The 25,845-nt window shown below is 42.3% G+C and overlaps 1 protein-coding gene across 1 annotated transcript in view; it reads left to right on the forward strand.

Moving 5' to 3' along the window:
• Window positions 1-15,838: 15,838 nt before the first annotated feature.
• Window positions 15,839-25,845, forward strand: part of Irak3 (interleukin 1 receptor associated kinase 3) — a 68,854-nt gene continuing 58,847 nt past the window's right edge. The window contains exon 1 of the mRNA XM_004650066.2: window positions 15,839-15,956. Within this exon, the coding sequence (XP_004650123.2) occupies window positions 15,839-15,956 (118 nt within the window). The remainder of the gene's footprint in view (window positions 15,957-25,845) is intronic.

Raw genomic sequence — 25,845 nt, forward strand, 5'->3', positions numbered from 1 at the left:
TTGAGTCCATCTTAAATCTAGATGTCATCTGATGGTGGCTCAGGAGGGAAGACAAGCATCTTTGGGTGGGATTCTTCTCTTGCTACACAGAAAGGCTATAATGAGGGCAAAGCAGAGTCTTCCCCACCTGCAGAAAGAAGACAATCAAAAAAGTGCCAACACCATGACAGCCGCCTGGTCAGAAGGGTAAGACTGCTCTTTGAACATTGCCCTTTGCTCTGGTTCCCTATAAACATGTTAACAAGAAAAGATTAGGCCAGACAGATCTTTGAGGTGTTCCATCTGCTGTCTTCTCAGATTGGTAACTGTCTGAATAAACACAATTTAAAGACTCAACTCCTTCCAGAGTAACTACTGTACATTCAGCCTCATAGTTACTCTGATGGACATAACTGCTTTCATCCATGTACTGTATCTAGTCGCTTTTGTGATTGACCAGTTCATTACATACCAGTTTAAGGATCCATCAGAAACTTCAAAGTTTATCTTCCCCACCAGTAGTTTTTCCAGTGTATCTCCTGTCAGGAGGATCCTTATGAAGGAGAAGTCTTCTACTGAGTGTTGCCCAGTTGAGGACTGAGTAATACCCCATCAGAGGTGTGTCCTGTGTGGTCTGAAAAGGGAGCACCATGCAAGATTTCCTTCAGTTATTCTCTTTACTTTCCCCTGAGTATGGGGCAGCAGGATTTTTGCTCACTCCTTTGGGGATGAAGGCCTTATTCCTGCCAGCCTGACATAGAAAACATGGACAATTATCTTACTGCAGCAAAAAACCTTGAAAAGTTTGCAATGTTCATACATGCCAAATTATATATGAAAATAATACTCCCATGACTATCGTGAACTTACATAAATACAAAATTTTGTACCTAAACAAAATTTTTATCTTATAATTCTAGTGAATATTGGTTTAAATAAGCAGCCTAAATTAGAGAATGCTACCAAGAGAAGATCCACATCATGAGAGAACCTCAATGATTTAAACAGGGCCAAGTTTTAGCTTTATATCAATGTGCTGAACCTTGATTCTTAACAACCTTTAATTATAGCAACTTAGTTATGTTTATGTCACTGTTTTTGTTTTAACTTGTATGAGCTTTGATGACATGCTTTAACCTTCTGTGTCTTTATCTTTTCCTCTTTTTCGGGACAAACTTGGCTCACAATCTAAACTCCTTCCTCATCTAAGAGCCTTATCTTTAATCTGTTTTAAACTAGAAATATATCTACATGTTTGTGTCCTTTTGTCCTCATGCTCCTCAGCCCCCACAGGGTCTGGGTCACTGGTAATCGTGCTAAGGCTGAGGGTTTCATCCCGTCAGCCTGATTGTGTCCACTGCTTCTTTACCCCTCTCCTCCTGGATTTGGATTTCTGGAATATGTTCTGCTGTTCAACTCAAACCATCAACTTTCCCCAGTCAAGGCTGAATCCTGATTGTGTACTGCCATAAAAGCCTGGACATAAAAAGGGGGCACTGGAGAGATGGCTAGTGGTTAAGGTATTTGCCTTGAAGCCAAATGACCCAGGTTTGATTCCCCAGGACCCATGTAAGCCAGATGCACAAGGGGCACACATGTGTGGAGTTCATTTACAGTAGCTATGGGCCCTGGCGTGCCCATTCTCTCTCTGTCTGTCTCTCTTTTCCCTATTTCTCTCACTGTCTGCTTGCAAATAAATAAATAATTAATTTTTAAAACTCCTTTTACTTATCCTTTGCAAAATAACTCCAATAGGAGAAATAGTTGCATAATTTATGGAACCATTCAATGATTCCTTTTTTTCAGAGAACAATGTATAGATGGTCAGACTGTTTTATTGTAATATACCATCTTTTTCTTTTCTAAGTCATTATAAATATAGCTACATCAATTTTTCATAAAATTCCCCAAGGGGCTGTCACTAGGAATGAAGGTTCTGCCATCCAAAACTTGGAAATGAACCAGTCAGTACAGAAAATAAAACAGAAGGGAAGCGAAAACAGAACAGCTAGATACCTTGAAGCCAGAAGCCATGTTGGCCACCTCCCATAGGAGGGCAAAAGAGTGATGATAAAATCAGTGACCAAAAGTTCATACAAGCCTTTACCCAGGACCCAAAACAGAAAGCACAGTTTGATTCCTGGTATGAAGGTGACAGGAAGTGCTGGAGTCGGGAAAGTGAAAGTCCCCGAGTGCAATCACCAGGCAAGCAGTTTGGGAGTTTCCCTGGAGAAGCTCAGGGCTTTCCAGTCTCCGGCAGTTTCCAGGCTTGCTGGGACAACTCAAGGACTTACACAGAAACTCTTAAAGTTGTCCTGTCATTGTCATCAGTAATATATGAGCAGTCTGTGACACTTGTCACATAGGCAGCAGACCAGGAATAATATATTTAAATGGCATTTTATTCAGACAGTTACCAATCTGAGAAGATAGCAGATGGAACATCTCAAAGATCTATCTGGCCTGATCTTCTCTTGTTAACATTTTTACAGGGAACCAGAGCAAAGGGCAATGTCCAAAGAGCAGTCTTACCCTTCTGACCAGGTGGCTGTCATGGTGTTGGCACTTTTTTGATTGTCTTCTTTCTGCAGGTGGGGAGGACTCTGCTTTGCTCTCATTATAGCCTTTCTGTGTAGCAGGAGAAGAATCCCACCCAAAGCTGATTGTCTTCCCTTCTGAGCCACCATCAGATGACATCTAGATTTAAGATGGACTCAAAACAAACCATCAGGGGCTGGAGAGATGGCCTAGTGGTTAAGCGCTTCCCTGTGAAGCCTAAGGACCCTGGTTCGAGGCTCAATTTCCAGGACCCACATAAGCCAGATGCACAAGGTGGCTCATGCATCTGTATTTCGTTTGCAGTGGCTGGAGGCCCTGGCATGCCAATTCTTTCTCTGTCTGCCTCTTTCTCTCTCTGTCTGTCTGTCACTCTCAAATAAATTAATAGAAATAAAGAAAAAAATTTAAAACCATCAACAGTGTGTGTGTGCTGAGCTGCTTCCAAGTTGTATGTATAGATGCCTCCCTATAAATAAAAGTGCAAATGTGCTCTCATAATGTAGGATACAAGGGTTGCAGAGATTGCTTAGTGGTTAAGGCACTTGCCTGCAAAGTCTATGGACCCAGGTGCGATTCCCCAGGATTCATGTAAGCCAGATGCACAGGGTGGCACATGAGCATGTGTCTGGAGTTTATTTGCAGTAGCTGGAGGCCCTAGAGTGCCCATCCTCTCTCTACTTGCCTCGTCCTTTCTTTCTCTCAAGAAAATAAATAATAAAACAGGATATAACACAATTGTGCTCTTATGAAATACCCCTACAATTGAGCCCTCTCACCATGATGAGCTGTGTCCTCAAACTGTGAACCCAAATAAATCCTTTCTTACTTCAGTTGTTTTTGACAGGTATTTTGTCACAGCAATGAGAAAAGTAATGAAAAGAATTGGTACTGAGAAGTGGGACCATTACTGTAATAAACCTGACCATGTGCTTCATAGGCCTTTAAAACTGGTCTATGGGAGGAAAGTCAGAGTGTTTGGAAGTGCAGCCTAGAGGAGCCTTACAATGTTGGTGAGAGTTTGGAAGAGCAGAAAGCAAAGAGACATGCACACAGTGGAGGCTTGGCTCATGAGGCTCCAGAGGGGAAGAGGATGGTATCAGGAACGGGATTGGAGGTCATTTCTTGTGATATTCTGGCAAAGAATATGGCTTCATTCTGCCCATACCCTAAGAACTCGATTTGGACTAATTTTTTTGGCAGAGGAAATATCTAGTCAGGATGGCATTCAAGCTGTTTCATGGTTACCGCTCAATGGGTCTATAATGAGAGAGAGCAAGTAGAGCAACGAGAAATGGAAAGTGAGCAGTTTGGCAGGGAAAGTCCTAGGATGGAATGTAGACTTGGAGAAATAACAGATTCAAAGGCACCTGCAATTGTTAAAGGATCAGCAGTACTAAAGAGAAACCTAACTGAAGAGGAAAGGTACATTGAGGGCAAACCCCACCCATCGGGGATTCTATCTTGTGAAAATCCAAATATATTTGAAATGAGAAAGCCTAACTTGAGAATGCCACTGATATGGCTCCATGGCCAAAACAACCACTAAGGGAATTGTTTGCCCAGGGTCAGTCTGGAAGGCACACAGAGCCCAATGCAACTGTGGTCCAAGGGAGCCCAGTTATGCCTCAAGCTGACCGCAGAGTGCGGTGGCACTGTCCACATAATATTGGCGTCATAGGTGTGAAGGATGTAAGATTGAGGGAGCAATAGATTACTGTTCCACACGTTCAGAGACCCACTGAGGTCAATCAATGTGTGGCAAGGTTGGATTCCCTGCAAGACCCCAAGGAACCACTGCATGAGGCTATAAAGGTAAAGCCCAAGTTGCAATAGAGACCCCAGAATATTGGAGATGCCAGAAATATGGAGCATCTGCCAAGGAGGACTTCAAGCTCAGAGTGGAGCTATCCCAGGAAAGTGTAGGAGTGCTATAGGCAGAAGAGCTATAGATGTTGGCTTACCCAAACTCCAGACACACGCACTACCTTGTGCATCTGGATTATTTGGGTCCTGGGGAATTGAACCTGGGTCCTTTGGCTTTGCAAACAAGTGCCTTAACTGTTGTAGTACTTCTGGTATTTTTTTTTTTTTTGTGTGTGTGTGTGTGTGTGTGTGTGTGTGTGTGTGCGTGCGTGTGGTAGGGTCTCAGTCTGGTCCAGGCTGACCTAGAAGTAACTATGTAGTCTCATGGTGGCCTTGAGCTCTTGGCGACCCTCCTACCTCTGCCTCCCCAGTGCTGGGATTAAAGGCATGTGGCACCACTCCCAGCCTTGTTGTTTTAATGGGACTTTTACCTGCTTTTTGAACAAGTACATTTTTCTTTTGCTGTGAGCTCCATATATTATATAACTTGCCCTGACAGTAGGAGTATAAAATGGACCAGATCTCTGGAAAATTGTTCCACAGAATCTTCCAAAGCTGAGTATGTACAAGTTCTATGCCTTAGCCATTTTTTCTGAGTAGAATATATAATGTATGGCATATGACATGAATATTCACACTGAAGCCACATCCAAGAACACACACACAGTGACATCTATAACAGTGATAAACTAGGGGCTGGGAAGATTGCTCAGTGGTTAAAGGTGTTTGCAAAACCTGTTGTTGTGGATTCAGTTGCCCAGCCTCCCATGAAAAGCTGGACAGGAATTTATTTGTAGCAATGAAAGACCCTGATACACACACACACACACACACACACACACACATATTAAATAGTAAAGGAACAGAACAACTTACATGTACATCATCCAAAAATCTCAAATAAATGGTGAAATGTTCATATAATTATATGTCTTACTCAGTGAAAATGGACAAAGTATTATTATGAGGAGCATCAGGGGCACACCTCACAAAAGCTTGATCTGGGCTGGAGAGATGGCTTAGCGGTTAAGTGCTTGCCTGTGAAGCCTAAGGAACCAGGTTTGAGGCTCAATTCCCCAAGACCCACGTTAGTCAGATACACAAGGGGGTATACATGTCTGGAGTTCGTTTGCAGTGGTTGGAGGCCGTGGCGTGCCCATTCTCTCTCTCTCTCTCTCTCTCTCTCTCTCTTTCTCTCTCTGTTGCTCTCAAATAAATAAATAAAAATAAACAATTTTAAAAAATAAAAGCTTGATCTCGGGTCACAGGCCTCCAAGTACAGCATCTTGAGAGTTTAGGGCAGGAAAATCAAAAGTTCAAGGCCAGAGGAGGAACTTAGCAAGACTCTGTCTTAAAATGAAAAGTGAAATTGACCAGGAATAAAGATCATAGTTCAAAAAAAAAAATCATAGTTCAGTGGTAGAGTACTTGCCTAGCATTCATAAAGCACTAGGTTCACTTTCTAGCACAAAGAAAAAGAAGAAAAGACAGAAAAATAAATAAGCAAAGAAAGGGCTGGAGAGATGGCTTAGTGGTTAAGCGCTTGCCTGTGAAGCCTAAGGATCCCGGTTCAAGGCTCAATTCCCCAGGACCCATGTAAGCCAGGTGCACAGGGTGGTGCACACATCTGGTGTTTGTTTGCGACGGCTGGAGGCCCTGGTACACCCATTCTCTCTCTCTCTTCCTCTTTCTCTCTCTGTCTTTCACTCTCAAATAAATAAAAATAAACAAAATTTTAAAAAATAAGCAAAGAGAGAAAGAAATGCTTAGAGACAGAAGCCAGGTGCAATGACCATAGAGTGTGAGAGCATGTAAAGTTGAAAAACAAACTAAAGCCATCTTTGGTTTTCACTGTCAGGAAATGGTTCTCCTTGAGCGAGAAGGAAGGGATAATAGCTTAGAGGCAGCCCTTGGAAGAGCTTCTGGGATTCTAATGATCTGTTTCCTGACGGTCTATGCTTACTTTGTCATGCTGTACCAAGCTGTTTGTGCATAGGATTTGTGTGCTGTCTTGTATTTAAATCCTAAATGTAAAAATTGTTTTAAAAATTAAAAAAATTATTTATTCCCTCTCAATTTAGACAAGAAAGTTATCATGTGACAATTAAGCATTTACTAACAGACCTGGAATCTAATAACTTGGTATGCTGTTGTTCCTCTATTTTCTTTAAAGCTTTGATTTCAAGGAAAGTCTTTTATGGATAGAAGCCCAAATCTAACATAATTTCTAATACTTGTAGAGATCTGTCTTCAGGATTCCTCTGCTTCTGTTTATCTCTCCCTGTTCTTTTTAAAATCTCATATTTGTTTTACAAATCACTAATTAAAATATCTTGTGGATTATTCTCAGACTATAATTTTTTTCCTTATGGCTCATATACTGGGGGCTTGGTTACCAGCTGATGGGCTTTGAGGGAAGTGGTTGAATTCTGATTGCTTTGCTCTAATTAGTGGGTTAATCACTTGATGGAGTCAGAATAAGATGGCAACATTGAGAGACACTGAAAAGTAGCAACGAGGGGCCAAGTTGGAAGAAGTGAGTTATGGGTGGGGTGTGCCCCTGAAGGATATAACTTGTACCCAGCCCTCACTCTTTGCCTCTCCATTTCCTGGGTGCCATGAGGTGGGGAGCTTTGTTCTTTTGTGATCTTATACCATGAAACTCTGAAACTTCTGTAAGTCTTTTCCTCAAGTTGTTTTGCTCTGGTATTTTGTCATAGCAATGAAAAGTTAACACAAGTAAAGCACACATATTTTTTGGCTTTTAGATACATACTTATATTCAATACTAAAAACAGTAGTGATTTGAAATGAAGCTATTTAAAAATATTTTTAAAACTTACGGTGAGGGCTGAAGAGATGGCTTAGTGGTTGAGCGTTTGCCTGTGAAGCCTAAGGACCCCGGTTCAAGACTCGGTTCCCCAGGTCCCACGTTAGCCAGATGCACAAGGGGGCGCACGCGTCTGGAGTTCGTTTGCAGAGGCTGGAGGCCCTGGCGCGCCCATTCTCTCTCTCTCCCTCTATCTGTCTTTCTCTCTGTGTCTGTTGCTCGCAAATAAATAAATAAATTTAAAAAAAAAAAAAAAAAACTTACGGTGAATTTTGTTTGTTTGTTCTGAGGCAGGGTCTCACTCTAGCCAAAGCTAACATGGAACTTATTCTGTAGTCCCAAGTTGGCCTCCAAACTCATAGCAATCCACCTATCTCAGCCTGCTGAGTGCTCGGACTAAAGGTGTGCCCCACAACACCTGGCATAATTTATCGTGTTTTACTGACATTTTTGACTTAGTAACCAGAATAGTGATTTTATAAGTCCCATGGATTAATGAAAAAGCACATGAGTTTCCAGAGCTAATCAATTTAAACCTGAAAGCTGGCTCACTCAATTCAAGTAACCCAAACTAATACTTCTAGAATAGATTTCTTTCTATGTGAATTAAAAAAAAAAAAAAGGAATACCTACATATTGGAGTATTAGATGCGACATCTAGTAAAGCCCTGAACTCTGGATAGTAGGTCCTCAGTAAAGGTTACTTTTTCCCTTCATGGAACCTCACAGTACAGGTAGGATTTTGGTAGCTATTGAGGAATGGATTGTAGGAAAAGAAGGGAACAAAACAGCTAGAGGTTAGGAATGAGTGTCATCACCATGAAATAGACGCCCAAGAACCTTGACTGACACAACTCGATTATGCAATACAGAGCCACGTGATAAACATGTTGTTTACAGTCGATCCATCTGGAGAGATGATGAATTGGGAGAACTGAGCAGGAAAAGCAAGGTACTTTGGGGTTTCAGCAGACCTCAGCTCCCTTGTCTGGGAATCGTAGCTAGCATTGATACCTAAGTCAAGGAGCCCCCTGGAGTCTCAAGGTCTAACAACAGCCTATTTGGTCTTTGTCCCTGAATTCTGGCACAGAGCTTCAACCAGCCTTGGAGATTCTGAAACAATGGGAGTGTCTTTTGTTATGAACAGTTTCACTAATTTGAACCCAACTCATGAAGTAACATGTGATAAGGCTGGAGGTGGAGAGGACTACTCAGGCCAGTATGATGAGCATGTCAGTGCTCTCAACCACACCCTCCGAGATCCAATCACAGGAGCATTAGTGATTGCATTGAGCCAGTCCCTGGCAAATGTTGAAGGATGGCAGAATGCCCCTTTCCTCAGTTGAGTGAGTCATTCTATAGAATTATTGGATTTAGTGGGAGTCATAAATGCCTCAAAATTTTTAGGGGCTGTTTTAGTCTGCTTTGTGTTGCTGTAAGAAAATATCCGATACTGGCTACTTCATAAAGAAAAGAATTTTATGTAGTTCACAACTTTGGAGTCTGAAAATCTAAATGATCAGGCAGCCACATCTTGTCAGCCTTTGTTAAGGGCTGACTGGCTGTATCATAACATGGAAAATGGCATCTCAGTGTGGATGCAAATGTGAACACATCAAGCATCTTCCAAGGAAAAGATCACATGGCCACAGCAAACTGCTCATTACAATCTTCTCTCTAAGTAAATCATTCAGTTCTGCAAGAGGGAGCCCTCACATCATGAATGAAAAGCATTCATCCCTTCTAATGGTGATGTCCTCAAAGACTTAATGATCTTCCAGGATGCCCTTTTCTTACAGAATTCAAGGTTCAATGTAAGTTATACTTGGACAAATCATTTTCCCACTGTGGTACTTGACCAGGCAGAGGTATATGTTGTTGGGGAGACCCGAAAATTGTAGTCGCTGTCACCTGAAATGCAGGCAGTCTCAAGGGACTGAGCCCTTCCTCATGGGAGCTGTAGTCCTTAGGTAGTGTCAGCAATAATGCACTTTGTCCTTTATTTGTGATGTATGCTTACTCAATGCTTAATGTGACAGGGACTATATAGTAGGAAGCCTGGCTGGTGCTGGTGAATTGTTGGAGCAGACTATGTGTCACACTAACACAGTGCCTAGCACACTGTAAGTGTTCAGGACATGGTGGCTTAATCATTATTCCTACTGGTAAGTTCATGGTGATTGGAGATTCATCAGGCATTTGTTGAGTGGTCTCTGTCAAGCAGTACATAAGCTACAGAAAGATAACTGTAATTCACCTGCTATACACCAACTCTCAAGAAGCCCACTGGAGGCTGGAAAGATGGCTCAGCAGTTAAAGGCACTTTCTTATGGGTTTGATTCTCCAGTACTTGCATAAAGCCAGATGTACAATGTGTCACATGTGTCTGGAGTTCATTTGAAGTGACAGGAGTCTCTTGTGTGCCCATTTTCTCTCTCCCTCTTTCTGGCTGTGCTTGCAAATACATAAATCAAAAGTATTTTTATAATTTTAAACAAGAAGCCCACATGGATAGAAGTAAACACTGAGTGTTGAGTCTGAGAAGATTAGCTGGGTGTGATGACACATAACTTTAATCCCAGCACTTGTAAGGGTTATGTAGGAGACCTCACCATGAGTTCAAAGCTAGCCTGGGACACAGATTGATTTCTAAGGTCAGTCTGCCCTAGAGTGAAACTCTGCATTTAAAAAAAAGCAAGCTTTGGAAAGATTTTGACATATTTTAGTTTCCTAGATCATTGAAAAGGATTATCACAAACTGGGTGTCTTTATTTATTCATTCATCTTTAAAATATTTTTGTTTTATCTTTATTTATTTTTTGACAGTGAGAGTGAGAGAGAGGGAGAGAGAGAGAGAGGAAGAGAGAAAGAATGGGCGTGCCAGGACTTCCAGCCACTGCAAACGAACTCCAGACGCATGTGCCCCCTTGTGCTTCTAGCTAACGTGGGTCCTGGGGAATACAGCCTCAAACTGGGGTCCTTAGGCTTCACAGGCAAGTGCTTAACCACTAAGCCATATCTCCAGCCCTATTTATTCATTTTTCTTTTTCTTTTTTTATTAACAACTTCCATAATTATGAACAATATCCCATGGTAATTCCCTCCCTCCAAAATGGGTGTCTTTAAACAATGTCAATTTACTTCTCACAGTTTACAGACAGAAGTCTATGTCCAGATGTTGCTTGGTTGCTCCTTGTAAAACTGCTGAGACATATTCCTCATCTCCTTCCTAGCTCCAGTGCTTGCTAATGATCCCAGTTACTTGGCTATTGTATCAGCTCAGTCTCTACCTCCACTGTCACATGACCCTTGTATTGTGTATCTATGTCCAGAAGTCCATCTTCTCCTGTGAGAGTACTGGACTGTCATTGGAACCATGTAATCGAACCTCATGTTAAATTGGCTATCTGCCCAGATACCATTTCCAATTAAGGTCACATTTGAAGATACTGAATGTTGGACTTAATATATGCTTTGATAATACAGAATCCAATCCACAGTAGTGAAGTTGTGACTTTTCAACTGGGCTTAAAGGATAAACAGGAATTCATCAGGCAAAAAAAAAAAAAAACCCAAAACTGTAAAAATCCAAACATAAATAAATGTGGAAAATAGGAAAGGGCTCAGATGAGATATAGTACAGGTGATCAAGACTTGATGCCTTATTAGATCCAGGCACCTAGCACAGTGTCCAACATAGAAAATTCTCAGTCACTCCTGACTGCATCAATTGATCAGTCAGAATTACTTAGAGTCCCATGTGACCAGAAATAAGGAATTTGTTTTTCCAGGTTATGGTCATTTTTGGAGTACACTGTTGGGATGAAATCCGAGAATCTGAATGGAGTTGTTCAGTGAGAACTGGAGTTGAGAAGGAAATCTGAAGGTTAGTACAGAGGACACAGATATGATTGGGTCTATCAGAGATAACAGCAGAAGAGTGAGATTATATAAACCCTCCAATGTAGGATGATCCAATGTTAAGCCCCTAAGGACAACAAAAACAGAAAGAGGTGGAGAAGAAAGAAAAAAAAAATGAAGAGGTGTTTAATAATGTGATATAATGAAACATGCTTATATTACCAGCATTTTGGGGATAGAGACAGGAGGATCACAAATTCATGGAAAATTCAGAATGGACTGTATATGGCGAGACTCTGTCTCAAAAACCAGAAACCAAATAATAATAAAAAAGAAATCAAAGAATTTGGCCAGAAGGTGTGTAGCACAGGCCAGAAGAAGAGCTTGTTAAGGAAATAAAAGGAATAATCAGGAACGTAGGAAGAAACTAAGAAAAGCTATGATTAAAGAAAGTTGATTTAATGAGGAAGTAATGCTATAGAATTGTCACAAAAAGCCTTGATTAAATGTCCTTTGAGCTGAAAAGTGACTAAGGTTTTAAAATCTAAATATGCTAAATCTTTTCATATACCAAGCTGCTGTTGTCTTCACTATTAGGAATGACTGCTGACTTCAAACAGAGGAGTAACTATCAAATATGATTTGAAAGAGTCAATCTATTGCAGTATTGAGGAAAGGTTGTAGGAAGCAAGAGCAGAAACCACTCTTAGCAGGTCACTGTAGTAATGACAGAGATTAAGAGCAAGCTAGTCTTTTTTTTTTTACAGGTAGTTAATTAGGGACACTGACCCAAAAGAACATAGGTACCGACCTGCCCTATCAAGACTAGAAGGGAACTCCAGTGAGATTCAATATGGTGATCAGAAACAGCTTCCTGGTTCTTCCTCTTTAATTATTCAGGGGCTTCCTCTCCCCCAGCCCATGAACCCTTAAGTTCATGTTCTCCCTGATCCACTAACCAATCAAGGTCCCCTATACACATTGGAAATAGGCAGTGAGGCTCATCCTAACTGGGTGCCTAGTGTATATCTCCAAGCCTGTAGAGAAACACAATCCAAGGTGACCTGCTCAGGACCCCTGTCAGCTTTCCAGCTTGGGAGTGTTTCTGCTTTACTTCTACTATCTGCTGCACTCTCTTAAAATAAATCTTTTATTCCCTACTGTTGTAGTCAGCCACTCATTGCTGACACAAACATCTAACCAGACACAGTTTATGGAAGGAAGCAGTTTCTTTCAGGCCTATGGATCCAGGGAAAGTTCCATCAATAGCAGTAGAAGCAGGTCCCCTGTCATAGATCCAAGCGTAGAGGAACCACCAACAGCCCAGCACCACAAGAACCAGAGCTCAAACTGCTCTCTCTACACTTTGGGGCTGGAATTCAGATCAGGTCCCCAACCACACCTTAGGTAGTAGAATCTACTCTAAGATTCACCCTAGTGACATGCCTCCTCCCTGTAGGAATCTTCCTGCTAGGGGCTGAAGTTGTAAGCTCAATTTTAATAAAACACCTGAGTCTATGGGGGCCATACATTTAAACTATCACATTCAAACTAACACACTTACCTTTCTTTGTGTCTATGCTTTTCAAGGCTTTGTTGGTCATAAGAAAAGATCTTGAGAGCTACTGGTTTGGAAAATTAGAGTATCTGATGTTCTAACCTCTAAGCTGTGCCTGACCAGTGCTGAGAGAAGTTCCACTGCTCTCATCATCTGTAACATTAAGGGCGGGGACAAGTGGTCAGAAAACTAGATACATTCAGAATAGAGTAAACAGGGTTTGTAGAATTGAATAAAGATCGTGAAGAAATAGAAGATGACTTTATAGGCTTTGGAACCAGAAAGTTGCTACTAACTTAGATGCAAAGACTGTAGGAAGAGGAGGTTCAGGAAGTACAATTAAGAGTTCAATTTAGGCAGTTGGGCATGGTGGCGCACGCCTTTAATCCCAGCACTCGGGAGGCAGAGGTAGGAGGATTGCCATGAGTTTGTAGGCCACCCTGAGACTCCGTAGTGAATTCCAGGTCAGCCTGGGCTAGAGTGAGACCCTACCTCGAAAAACCAAAAAAAAAAAAAAAAAGAGTTCAATTTAGGACATGACTGGCATTCAAGAGAGGACACTGGAATACACATATAAATTTTGCAGGTTGCATTCAAGGCTGTACAACTACCAAGATTACCGAAGGAGCTTGTGTAGATCGAAGCACCATGGATGAAACCCTGGGGCACTCTATCATTGAGACTAGGAGAAGAGCAGGAAGTACAAAGGTATATGAGAAGTGAGGTCATGGAAAAGTATAAGAAAATGTGTTGTTCTAAAGCCCAACAAAGAAATGTCCAAGAGGGAAGGAGAGGGGGTAATCAAGTCTGTCCAAAAGGTCAAGTAGACGGGACTGAAAACTGTCTACAGGATTTCAGTGGCAATGCTGTGGACATGGGTGACCCTGAGGAGAGTTCCTTAAGTGGAACAGGTGGAAGGTGGGGCTCTAATGAGAGTGGATATAATAGACGATAGAAGGAGGAAACAAAGGACAGAGAATATTCAACTCTATACCAAAAGGTAACCAAGTCATGGGCTACTGGGTAAAGGGGTGGTACCAAAGGATTTTCGTTTGCAAGGTATAATATTTATATTCTGGTGGAGCTGAGCCAACAAAGGGTTAAAAAATAGAGGGCTGGTGAGATGGCTTAGTGGTTAAAGGTACTTGCCTGTGAAGCCTAAGGACCAATGTTTGACTCTCCAGATCCCATGTAAGCCAGACGCATAACGCGATGCCAGCACAAGGCCGCACATGGGACCTTGAGGAGGTGGGTAGGGCTCAGTGGAAATAATTTAGGTCCCTGGAAGGGAGTACTAGTAGCTTGTCCCTATCTTCTTTTTCTTTTCTTCTCAGCTGCCATGAAGATTAAAATCCCTTTCTGTAATATACTCAGATGTGTAATATACACATCCAGTGACAGACCCTCTGGAGCCTCCACCTCTCAAAGGCTCCTCCAGCTGGGAATTAAGAATGAAGTTTAGGGCCGGGCGTGGTGGCGCTCGCCTTTAATCCCAGCACTCGGGAGGCAGAGGTAGGAGGATCGCCGTGAGCTCAAGGCCACCCTGAGACTACATAGCGAATTCCAGGTCAGCCTGAGCTAGAGTGAGACCCTACTTGGAAAAACAAAACAAAACAAACAAACAAACACAAGAATGAAGCTTAGGGTTGGAGAGCTGGTTTAGCAGTTAAGGCGCTTGCCTGGGAAGCATAATGGCCCATGTTCTACTTTCCAGATGCCACGTTAGCCAGAAGCACAAAGGTGAGGCAAGGACTAGGTGGTGTAAGCGTCTGGCATTTGATTGCAGTGGCTGAGGCCCTGGTGTGCCAATTCTCTCTCTCCCTCTAAAAATTTTTTTAAAAGAATGACGATTAATCAAAAACACATGAGGCTACGGGGAGCATTTTTACATTCAGTGATCCATGCTATGCATACCTAAGCTTGCTGTTCCTGTGCTAGAAATGTAAAACCTACCAAATCCAGTACTTCATAGTTTCTTTCCTCTGTTGCTAAGCACAGCCAGTCCCTTTAAGAAAGACCTGTGTAAGCATGTATGGCTTGACAATAAAACCGAATGACGGGATCTCTAAAGCCTTGCCAAGAGTTTTTTTTTGTTTTTTGTTTTTTGTTTTTACCAATTTTCACGTAAGCTTTTATGAAATACTGTTTTTGGAAATTCAGGTAAGTGTGCTAAATCATCGATGACCCCCAGAGGGCGCTATTCCCAAAGACTAAAATAGAGTGGAATGGTTGATGCATATACATACATATATATATAAATACATATTTTTTTTTCAGTCGATAACCACTGTCCACTCTTCCAGTCTTCAAGGTTGGTATCTGTCCACCCCTTTTGAAGCGCCTTTTCTTCGGTGAGTAGCATATCATACCTGCTGTGGGATATTGCAGCATAAGTGGCAGAAAATTTCAAAACAATTTACTTCAACTCCACGTCAAAAGCAAAAGGCAGATTCCGTGCAGCCCTTTGAGGAAGGAAGAAGCGGCCAAAGTTTCATCACGGGAGGCCAAGGGGAACGAGAGCGAGAACGCAGTCACACCGAGGGGCTGGCTGCTTTCTGAAACAGCAAACAGATTTGGCCCAATTGTTTTATTTATTTTTATTAGCATTTTCCATGATTATAAAAAAAATCCCATGTTCATTCCCTCCCCCCCCACCCACACTTTCCCCTTTGAAATTCCATTCTCCATCATATTACCTCCCCATCTCAATCATTGTACTCCAATTTATTTTTTATTTTTATTTTTCAGTGTTTTGCCCTCTACGTGTCCATTTTTTTTTTCTCTCTCTCCTAATGTGTGCACGTTTTCTTCCGTTTATATTCGGTAGAGAGTTGCAATGCAGATCTCCTATCCGTCCTGTCCAATCCAGGCCAGAAGTCCTCCCATCCCAGGACAGAAGCGGGCTGGCCGGCTTCCCAAGTTTGCAGCTTTCCCTCCCTCTTTGGCGGGACTTTAAGTCCCGTCCGAGGCCGGGGCAGGCCGGGGCTGTTGAAAACAGGAAGGGAGAGCCGGGACCAGGGTGTCACCCCAGGGCCGGGCCCCAGGTCCTCCGGGCATCTGCGGGGCGCGGCGCCCGGCGTCACGTGGGGACCGCCCTCGGGCCGGGCAGTCGCCGTGGACGCGGCGTTTCCGCGCTGGGGTAACTCCAGTGGCGGCGAGGCCTGGGCTGCGGGCAGCGGGCTCCCGGCATGGCGGGCCGCGGGTTCTCGGCCCGCTCGCTGCTCTTCGACCTGCCGCCCGCGCTGCTGGGCGAGCTGTGCGCCGTGATGGACAGCTGCGACGGCGCGCTGGGCTGGCGTGGCCTGGGTGAGTGCGGGGGCCCCGGGGAGGGGCAGGTCAGGGAGGCTAGGCGAAGGCAGGTCCAGAGCATCCTCCACCTCACATTCGCGATACTCAGGTCGCAGCACATGATTTTCTGCTTGATACATCATGCTACCGATGACTACTGGTCACTGTAGAAACACCCCAGAGTGTAATTTTCATTTGGTAAATAGTTTTGAGAACTTTTAAGATGTCGATCTTTTGGTATCTTCAGTCTATCCTTGAGTCCTCGAATTAATTATAAAGGAAATGCTAAATATTTGGCTAATGTTAGATGCTTGCGATTAAGGTGACTCCCAGCTTTCTTAATTATTTTTTTTAAATTTTATTTATTTATTTATTTTATTTCAGAGAGAGAGAGAGAAAGAAAGAGGCAGCTAGAGAGTGAATGGGCTTGCTGGGACCTTAAGCCTCTGCAAAGGAACTCCAGACACAGGCACCACTTTGTGTATCTGGCTTTACAATGGGTCCTGGGGAGTCGAAGGTGGGTCCTTTGGCTTTTCAGTCAAGTGCCTTAACCACTAAGCATCTCTCCAGCCCCTTGATTGTTTTTTAGAAACATTCTTATTTACTAATTTGCAAGGAGAGAGAGAATAAGAATGAATATGGGGGTGCCAGAGCCTCTTGGTGCTACAGAAGAACTCCAGATGCATGTGCCACTTTGTGCATCTGGCTTCATGTGGGTATGGGGGGTTAAACTTGAACTGACAGGCTTTGCAAGTAGAGGCCTTTCACCACTGTGCCATCTCCCCAGCCCCAGCTTTCCTAATTAAATGTGTCTTCTTTATTTACCAAGTCCAGTGGGATAAAGCTGTATAGTGGATGAAAGTTTATTCCAAGGAACTTTATTTTATTTTAATATACTAGGTTACCCTCAAAACTCAAATTTTTGCAGGTTCTATAGTTGAGCATTCGCCTGTTAGAATGTAATCACAAATAATTCAGACAAATTTTGGCTTTGTTAAGAACAGTTTGTTTTTCGTTAGATTCGATATCCCATGCTGTCACATTTAAAGTTAATTGGAAATAAATGTGACTATTTTTAAGAATCTTTGTTGGAAATAGTGGTTTGGAAGTTCATCCCTGCAACGTTGAAGCTGACCACTGCGACAATAAGTAACTTGTCCAAATTACACAGCTAGAAGTGGCAGAGCCAAGACCTGGACTGGGGCATTCTGGATCCAAGCTCGTACCCTTAACCACAAGTCATGCTGCACTTTCCCCCATTATTGTGCTCTTCCCTCCTGCATCCCGCAGCCTCCTTAAGAGTAGTACTTTTGGCTTGACAAAAAGATTCAGTGAACAATCTAAACATACAGCTTCATTTTCCTCATCTAAATGAATACCGCCACCACATGTGCACATGAGAACAAGCAAAGACTCTCCAGTTAGAGTAGAAGAGTCTGCCTCCCTTAAGTACATTTAGCAGAGACTTAACAGGTAGGCAGAGGAATGGGAAGTCTTCATAGTGGGGGTAGAGGGAGGATTTCAATAGATCTGCTGGTAGGCTGTTGGCATGAGGGAGGTGCAGGCTGGCCAACTAGAAGTGAGACATCCCATGTGATTCTTTAGGGGTCCATGTTTTGCTTTCACTGGTTGGTACTAAGATGAGAATAGGAGCAAAAATTAAGGTAGCCATTAGTCACTAAACAAGTCCTAGCAGTGTGTGGCTGATGGATGTAGGCTTCCTGGACACTTTGCTGGAGATAGTCTTAACTGGTTATGGGTGCTTGGTTTTAACATAAAATGCCCTCTCCACAGAGTATGTGTTTGAATAATTAATTCTCATTTGGTGGTGCTTTTAGGGAAGGTTATGGAACTTTTAGAAGGTAGAACCTTCCAGGTGGGGGCAGGCATTGAGGTTATACAGTCCAGTCAGACTTGCTGTTCTTCTCTGTTTTTGCTTCATCCCTGCTGATGTGACAGAGCGACAATGGGCTGTGTTCTTGCCATGCTTTCCCCCCTTCAGTGATGGACTCTCCCATTTGGAACTATAAGTCAAAATAAACTCTTTCCCTCCCTATGCTGCTAGAGTTCAGGTAATTTGTCCCAGCAATGAGAAACTGATACAGAAATGGGCTGTTGTGGCAATAAACTTGACCCTGTGGTTTTTAGTCTTTTGGAACTGGTTTGCTGGAGGCATGCATAAGTGTTTGGAACTGTGGACTAGAGAAGCCTTACAGTGCCATATATAGAGCTCAAAGGGTGATTCTCGTAGGTGTTTGGAAGATCAGAAGGCCAATATGAAGGTGGGTAATGGAGGTTTGGCTCATGAGGCTTTATAGGGGATTATGGGCTCTATCCAGAACTGGGCTCAAGGCAGGTCCTGTGAAGGAAGTGGCTGCATTTTGCCCACATCCTGAGTGCTTGAGTGAGGTTGAATTTAAAGGTAATGATCTAGTTTCTTTTGTGGAGAAAATTTCAAGGCAGGATGGCACTGAGTTTGTGACACAGATTCTTTTAGCTGACCTGATACAAATCTACAGTGAAATTTCAGAGAAGAAAGATATAAGATACATAAAGTTTGGCACAGAAAGAAATGCACACAAGTTTAAATTTTCAGGTGCAGAAACTACAGAGGCTTCTGCTATGATTGTTAAAGAAATTACCACCATTTGCTGGTCTGCACTGAAACAATAGGAACTATGCCTTGAGGGCAAGACCCAACCCAGGGCAAGCTCAAGATGGAAAGAATGCGAATTATTTTGAAAGGAAAAGGCCTGAAGGAAGAATTCAGGATCTTCCTGCTGTCTTAAGTCAGCATATAGAAGCTGCTGCTGTATTCTGTGGGCTCCAGGCTTTCTCCAGATCTGGTGGTAGAGCTTAGCGGCATCACTCACATGGTACTGGTTTTGGAAAAATAAAGAGGCAAGATATATGGAGTTGTGGAGCATTTCACCATAGTTCCACAGAGCCTTTGAGGCTTAACCATGAGAGATAGGATCTGACTCCCTGCATGAAGGTTGTGTGAGGACATTACATGAAGCTGGTGAGCTGTAAGTTGCAATGGAGATTCAGGAGGTTACAGGTGCCAGGATAATGAGATATCTGCCAAGGAAAGCTGAGGTCTCAGGCTACCAGCAGCACATCCGGACAGACAGAGCTGCCCAAACTTTTTGGAGCCAAGGGGCCTTCATCAGGAGTCCCAGGTATGGGATTTGGAGCTACGTAAGTTGGTGTTTGCCTTGTTGGATTTCAGTGTTGCTTTGATCCAATCTTTCCTTGCTATGCTTCCATTCCTTTCTCTTGGATACAGTTGTTTATTCTGTGCCATTAAATGTTGGAAGTATGTTACTCAACTTTTGATTTTGTAGGGTTCACAATTAAGAGACTTCCTTGAATCTCAGATGAGATTTGGTCATTGGACTTTAAAAAATTCATTTAGGGCTGAAGAGATGGCTTAGCGGTTAAGTGCTCGCCTGTGAAGCCTATGGACCCCGGTTCGAGGCTCGGTTCCCCAGGTCCCATGTTAGCCAGATTCACAAGGGGGCGCACGCATCTGGAGTTCGTTTGCAGAGGCTGGAAGCCCTGGCGCACCCATTCTCTCTCTCTCCCTCTATCTGTCTTTCTCTCTGTGTCTGTCGCTCTCAAATAAATAAATAAATAAATAATTTAAAAAAATTATTTAAAAAAATTCATTTATTTGCACACACATTTATGGTACACCAAAGTCTTTTGCCACCAAAACTTAACAGCAGACACTTTTACTATATTGACAACTTCTATAACTATACATAATAAACCATGATAATTCCCTTCCCTCCCCCACATTCCCTTTTACAAATCCACCCTCTATCATATCCCCTCCCCCCCCCCATTAGTTTCTTTTTTATTTTGATGTCATCATCTTTTCCTCCTATTATGAGGATCTTGTGTAGGCAGTGCAAGACACAGTGAGGTCATGGATATCCAGGCCATTTTGTGTCTGGAAGATTGCATTGTAAGCAGTCCTAAACTTTCATTCCACCATCTCTTCCACAATGGACCCTGAGCCTTGGAAGGTGTGATAGAGATGTCTCTCCTACTGATAAACACTCCACTGTCACTTCTCAGCGCTATGGCACTGACACCACTTTTTTGCATCCAGCGCATGTGGGTGGCTTGGAAATTGAACCTGAGCTTGCAGGCTTTGCAAGCAAGCACCTTTAACCACTGAGCCATCTTCTGAGCCCCTGAAGTGTGGACTTTTGAACATATTAGGACTGATAAAGACTGAGGAATTTAAAGTTGAGCTGAATGCATTTTGCATGAGAATTTTAAAGTTGGAACGAATGCATTTTGCATCATGAGAGGGCCACAACTCTATGGAGATCAGGGTAAATGTGATTTGAATGTAAAATGTCCTCCATAGATTCGTGTGTTTGAATATTTAATCCTTGGTTGGTGGTGCTGGTAGGGAAGGTTATATAACCTTTAGGAGGTGGAGCCTTGCTGGAGGAAGTATGTCACTGGGATGGACCTTGAGGTTTTAGAGTCTAAGCCCCACTTGCTTACCTATAAGAGAGCCCCACTCTGTCTTTACTTCCTCCCTGCTGATGTGACAGTGTGACACTGGGCTTCCTGCTCTGGCCATGCTTTCCCTAGCCTGATGGACTCTACCCTGTGAAACCATAAGCCAGAGTAAGTTCTTTCCTTCCCTAAGTTCATCTGGTTGGGCATTTTGCCCCAGTAACAAGAAAATAACTAAAACAGGGAAATAGCAGTTTGACATTTTGCTCTTGAATTGATGTGTTGTTGTCCAGAATTCTGTCTTTATATGTAGTATGGCCATTATCCCTTTGTATTTTGATGTTCATAGGGATATGATATAAAATGTTTACTCCCTGATGCTCCAGCTATAGTTGACTGAGCCCTGTGGGCTGGAATTGATGGACTGCCTCACAAATTGTAGGCTCAATCTTAGGGAACGCTGGTCCAGTCCTGCGTATCTACAACAACCCCTTGTGATAAATATGCCTAGTTTTCCTACTGGCACATTGAAGGAGAAAGGGGGGAGATGCAGGGAGGAAAACCTTGAGTTCAAGATAGGGAGAGAAGTTATCTTGGGGGCTGGAGATGTAGTTGAGTGGTAGAGCAAATATTTAGAATGTGAAGGGCCCTGGATTGAATCCTCAGTACCTATACACACACATACACACACGTGCACACATGCACACATGCATCCATGCATGCACAAGTTCACATGCACTGAATGTCCCTTTATGCTCAGAGCAGGTGAGTATCAGCATGTATACAGGGCTCCCAATTTCACATGGAAAACATCAATAATAGTAACATGTAAAATTGTCTTGATTGGGATCATGATGATGGTAAATATCAGGCTACAATGAGTAAGAGAGATTAGACACAGGCAAGTCCAGGGATGGAATAAGTATGGACAGGAGAGGGTAGGCTAGTTATTCACACAAGAGAATCTTGCATATAATCCTTTAAGTCTACAAATGCCCAGGGCTCACTCTTGGAGCAGTTCATTCTGGAAATGTGGATTGAGGGTCCACCACAAGTATGAATTTGTTTGCACCCTTATTTGGGAATTATTGCTTAGACTAAATTCTCATTACTGACATCTTTTTTTTTTAGAAATCCTTTTAAATAAATCCAAAGCTTCTGTGTTTTATATGTGCCTATTTGAGGGAGAGAGAGAGAGAGAGAGAGAGAGAGAGAGAGAGAGGGAGAGATTGAGAATATGAGTGAACAAAGGTATTCCAGGACCTCTTGCTGTTCCAGACAAAGTCCAGGAACATGTGCCACTTTGTGTATCTGGCTTTTCTTACATCCTGGGGAAGCTAATCTGGGCCAGCAGGCACTTTAATTACTGAGCCATTTCTGCAGCCCAACTGTCATCTTAATATAACAATTATTTACTACTTTCTTTACTTATTTTCTTGCCTATATTTATTTATTTACTCTCAATTTTTTTTTTTCGAGGTAGGGTCTCACTCTGGTCCAGGCTGTCCTGGAATTAACTCTGTCATCTCAGGGTGGCCTTGAACTCATGGCAATCCTCCTACCTATTCCTCCCAAGTGCTGGGATTAAAGGCATGCGCCACCACGCCTGGCTTATTCTCAGTTTTTATTAACATTTTTCATGATTATAAAAAGTATCCCATCGTAATACCCCCCCCACTTTCCCCTTTGAAATTCCATTCTCCATCATATTCCCTCCCCATCTCAATCAGTCTCTCTTTTATTTTGATGTCATGGTCTTTTCCTCCTCTTATGATGGTCTTGTGTTAATAGTGTCAGGCACTATGAGGTCATGGATATCAAGAATATCCTGGGCTAGAAAGATGGCTTAGTGGTTAAGCGCTTGCCTGTAAAGTCTAAGGACCCAGGTTTGAGGCTCCATTCCCCAGGACTCATGTAAACCAGATGCACAAGTTGGCACATGCATCTGGAGTTCATTTGCAGTGGCTGGAGGTCCTGGCACACCCATTCTCTCTCTCTGTCTGCCTCTTTCTCTCTCTGTGTGTTGCTTTCAAATAAATAAAAATAAACAACAAAAAATTTTAAAAGAATATCCTTCAAATCACTTTTTCAGGTGTCATTATTAAAAATAGTATAATTGGGCTGGAGAGATAGCTTAGCGGTTAAGTGCTTGCCTGTGAAGCCTAAGGACCCCGGTTCGAGGCTCAATGCCCCAGGATCCACATTAGCCAGATGCACAAGGGGGCGCTCATGTCTAGAGTTCATTTGCAGTGGCTGGAAGCCCTGGCGCTTCTCTCCCCCCACCCCTTTCTCTCTCTGTCTGTCGCTCTCAAACAAATAAACGAGAAAAAAATAGTATAATTTCAAGATCATATTAAGTTGATGTTGATGACTGTTTACTTTGCAGACATAATAAAGCATATACAAAAACTGCTGAATACTCATTTTATTACATTACCATAGATTTGTAATTAAAATAAGTTGTTTGGAGCAAATTATACCAGAAAACCTCTTATTACTCAAGATATGCTAAGAATGACTATTTTAATAGTCTGTATAATAGACTGTATTCAACTTTCTTCTTTTTTTTTTTTTTTTTGTTTTTTTGAGGTAGGGTCTCAGTGTAGCCTAGGCTGACTTGGAATTCACTATGTAGTCTCAGGCTGGCCTCAAACTTATATCAGTCTTCCTACTTCCATGTCCCAAGTTCTGGGATTAAAGGCATGTACCACCATGCCTGGAAATATTTTCTTTTTTATTTATTTTTATTAATATTATTTATTATTATTTTTATGGAGATAGGGAGTGAGAGAGAATTGGCTCGCCTGGGCCTCAGACACTGAAATCAAACTCCAGACATTTCTGCCACCTAGTGGGCATGTGCGAACTTACACTTTCCTCACCTTTGTGCTTCTGGCTTACATGGGATCTGGAGAGTCAAACATGGGTCCTTGGGCTTCACGGGGAAGTGCCTTAACCATTAAGTAATCTTTCCAGCCCTATTTTCTTTATTAAAACTTTATTTTATTTATTTTCAAGCAGAAAGAGAGAGAGACAGAATGGGGGTACTAGGGCTTCCAACCCCTGAAAATGAACTTCAGATATGTGTGTCACTTTGGCTTTACATGGGCCCTGGGAAATCAAACCAGGATTGTTAGGTTAGGCTTTGCAGGTGAGTATCTTAACTTTTGTGTCATCTCTCCAACCCAACTTTCTTCTTTTTAAACAAGGAAATAAAATTATCTAAATTATTATTGGTTATTTTGAAATAAATGTAAAGTTACCTTAAATGTGCATTTGAGCAAGGCATGGTGGCACATGCCTTTAATCCCATCATGCAGGAGGCAGAGGTAGAGGATCACTAGGAGTTCAGGGTAACCTGAGACTACATAGTGCATTGCAGCTCAGCCTGGGCTAGAGCAAGACCCTGCCTCAAAAAACAAACAAGAGCTGGAGAGATGGCTTAGCGGTTAAGCGCTTGCCTGTGAAGCCTAAGGACCCTGGTTCGAGGCTTGATTCCCCAGGACCCACGTTAGCCAGATGTACAAGGTGGTGCATGTGTCTGGAGTTCGTTTGCAGTGTGGCTGGAGGCCCTGGCGCACCCATTCTCTCTCTCTCTCTCTATGCCTCTTTCTGTCTGTCGCTATCAAATAAATACATAAAAATAAACAAAAAAAATTTTTTAAAAACCTTTAAACAAAACAAAACCAAAAACCAAAAGAAACCCATGCATTTGAAACATGTATTTTATTTAATAAAGATATAAAGTTACAATTGTAATTATATTAATCACCGTCACCTCATAGTATTTGCTGTGTGCCTGATCCCGTGTTACACATTTTTCATAGATAATATCACTTACTTTTAAAAGCATAGGTACTCTTTCTATTTCCATTTCATTGATTACGGAAACTTATTCTTGTAGAATCTAAGTAATTATCCTCAAGTTATAGTCTACTATACTCAATGACAGAATAAGATTTGAAACAGATGATCCAACTTCAGAAACTATGTCCTTTTTTGTCTTTTATTTTCAAATTTTGTACACATTTTGTTATTCGGAACAGTTTTACATTTATAGAAAAGCTGAGAGTATGATAGGGACTTCTCATAACTACTTCCTATGGAAGCTGAATCAGTATAAACTGTGTCTAGTTTCTCCTCTTATTAATATTTCATATTAGTGCTGATATTTTTAGTATAGTAAATTTGTTACTATTAATCATGTTGACACATTATTATTACTTAACTTCATTTGAATTATTAATTTAAATTAATTAATTAAAATTCAAACTTTATTTACATGTCCTTCATTTTTATCTAACATTGGCTTTGTGTTCTAGGATTCCATTCCAGTCACCACACTGAGTTACCACATTTCATTTAGTTGTCAAATATCCTCCATCTCTTCTTGATTGTGATGGTCTGACTTTTCTTATTTTTGATGACCTTGACACTTTTGAGGAATGGTAATTGTTCCTCAGATGATGCTTTTCTCATTACTAGACTGGGGATATGGATTTGGAGGATGATCACAAAGACGAAGTGCTGTCTCCATCACAGTGTAATGGGAGTCCACTCTCTTAATGTGAGTTGTCACTGTGGCATGAACTGCGGCTGAGGTAGGGTCTATCAGGTGCCCACATTATAAAACTTCTCTTTGTCCTCTTTCCATATTGTACTCTTTGAATGGAGGTGCAGTATGTATCCTCCACTTAAGTAGTGGGCATGGTTCCCTTCCCTGAAGATGAGTAGAAGTCTCCCCACCTCTCTCTCCGGTCCCCATTTCTCTGAGGGCCCTCCTCAATAGGGTCCTTGATATTCATTGTGGGGTAATTAGGACCTGTGATAGTTTTTTTTGGGGGGGGGTGTACTTCAGGATATTTCTACCCACCCTGTGGCTCATACAATCTTTCTGCCCCCTCTTCCTCAACAATCCTTGAGCCTTGGGTGTGTTAGCAGATTTTTCTTTAGTGTTGAGTTCACTGTACCCTCCATATTTCTGCTAAGATGTGTTTCAGTTACTCTTCATGTTAGTTGCTATTTCTCTGGAGGCAGTTGTCAGTCTAGCATTGGGAGCATTACTTGTGATGCGTCTTCCTCTGAGGTTTCACCTGGACCCCAGGAGTAAATGTGGTAGAGGTGGCATGTCTCATGGTGAGCAGTTGGCTGGCTGTCTCTTCTTGTTATATTGGTGGATCTTGGGTCTCCTCAGTATTCTCTGCCATCTGTAAAATAAAACAGGTTCTCCAGCTATGGGTGAGAGCAGCTTTGCTTAAGGGAAGTATGCATATAATTTTGGGAGACGTTTTGATGAGGCTACTCGCTCAGCTTGTCCACAGAACAATGGGGGCTTCTCGGTAGGGGTTGTGAGCTTCCTACTTATGGGGCATTTGGTTAGTTTCAAGTCCCAGTTCTGAGCTCTCGCACTGAGCAGGCCTCAGGT

Source organism: Jaculus jaculus, chromosome 6, assembly GCF_020740685.1.
Source record: "Jaculus jaculus isolate mJacJac1 chromosome 6, mJacJac1.mat.Y.cur, whole genome shotgun sequence".
NCBI lineage: Eukaryota > Metazoa > Chordata > Mammalia > Rodentia > Dipodidae > Jaculus > Jaculus jaculus.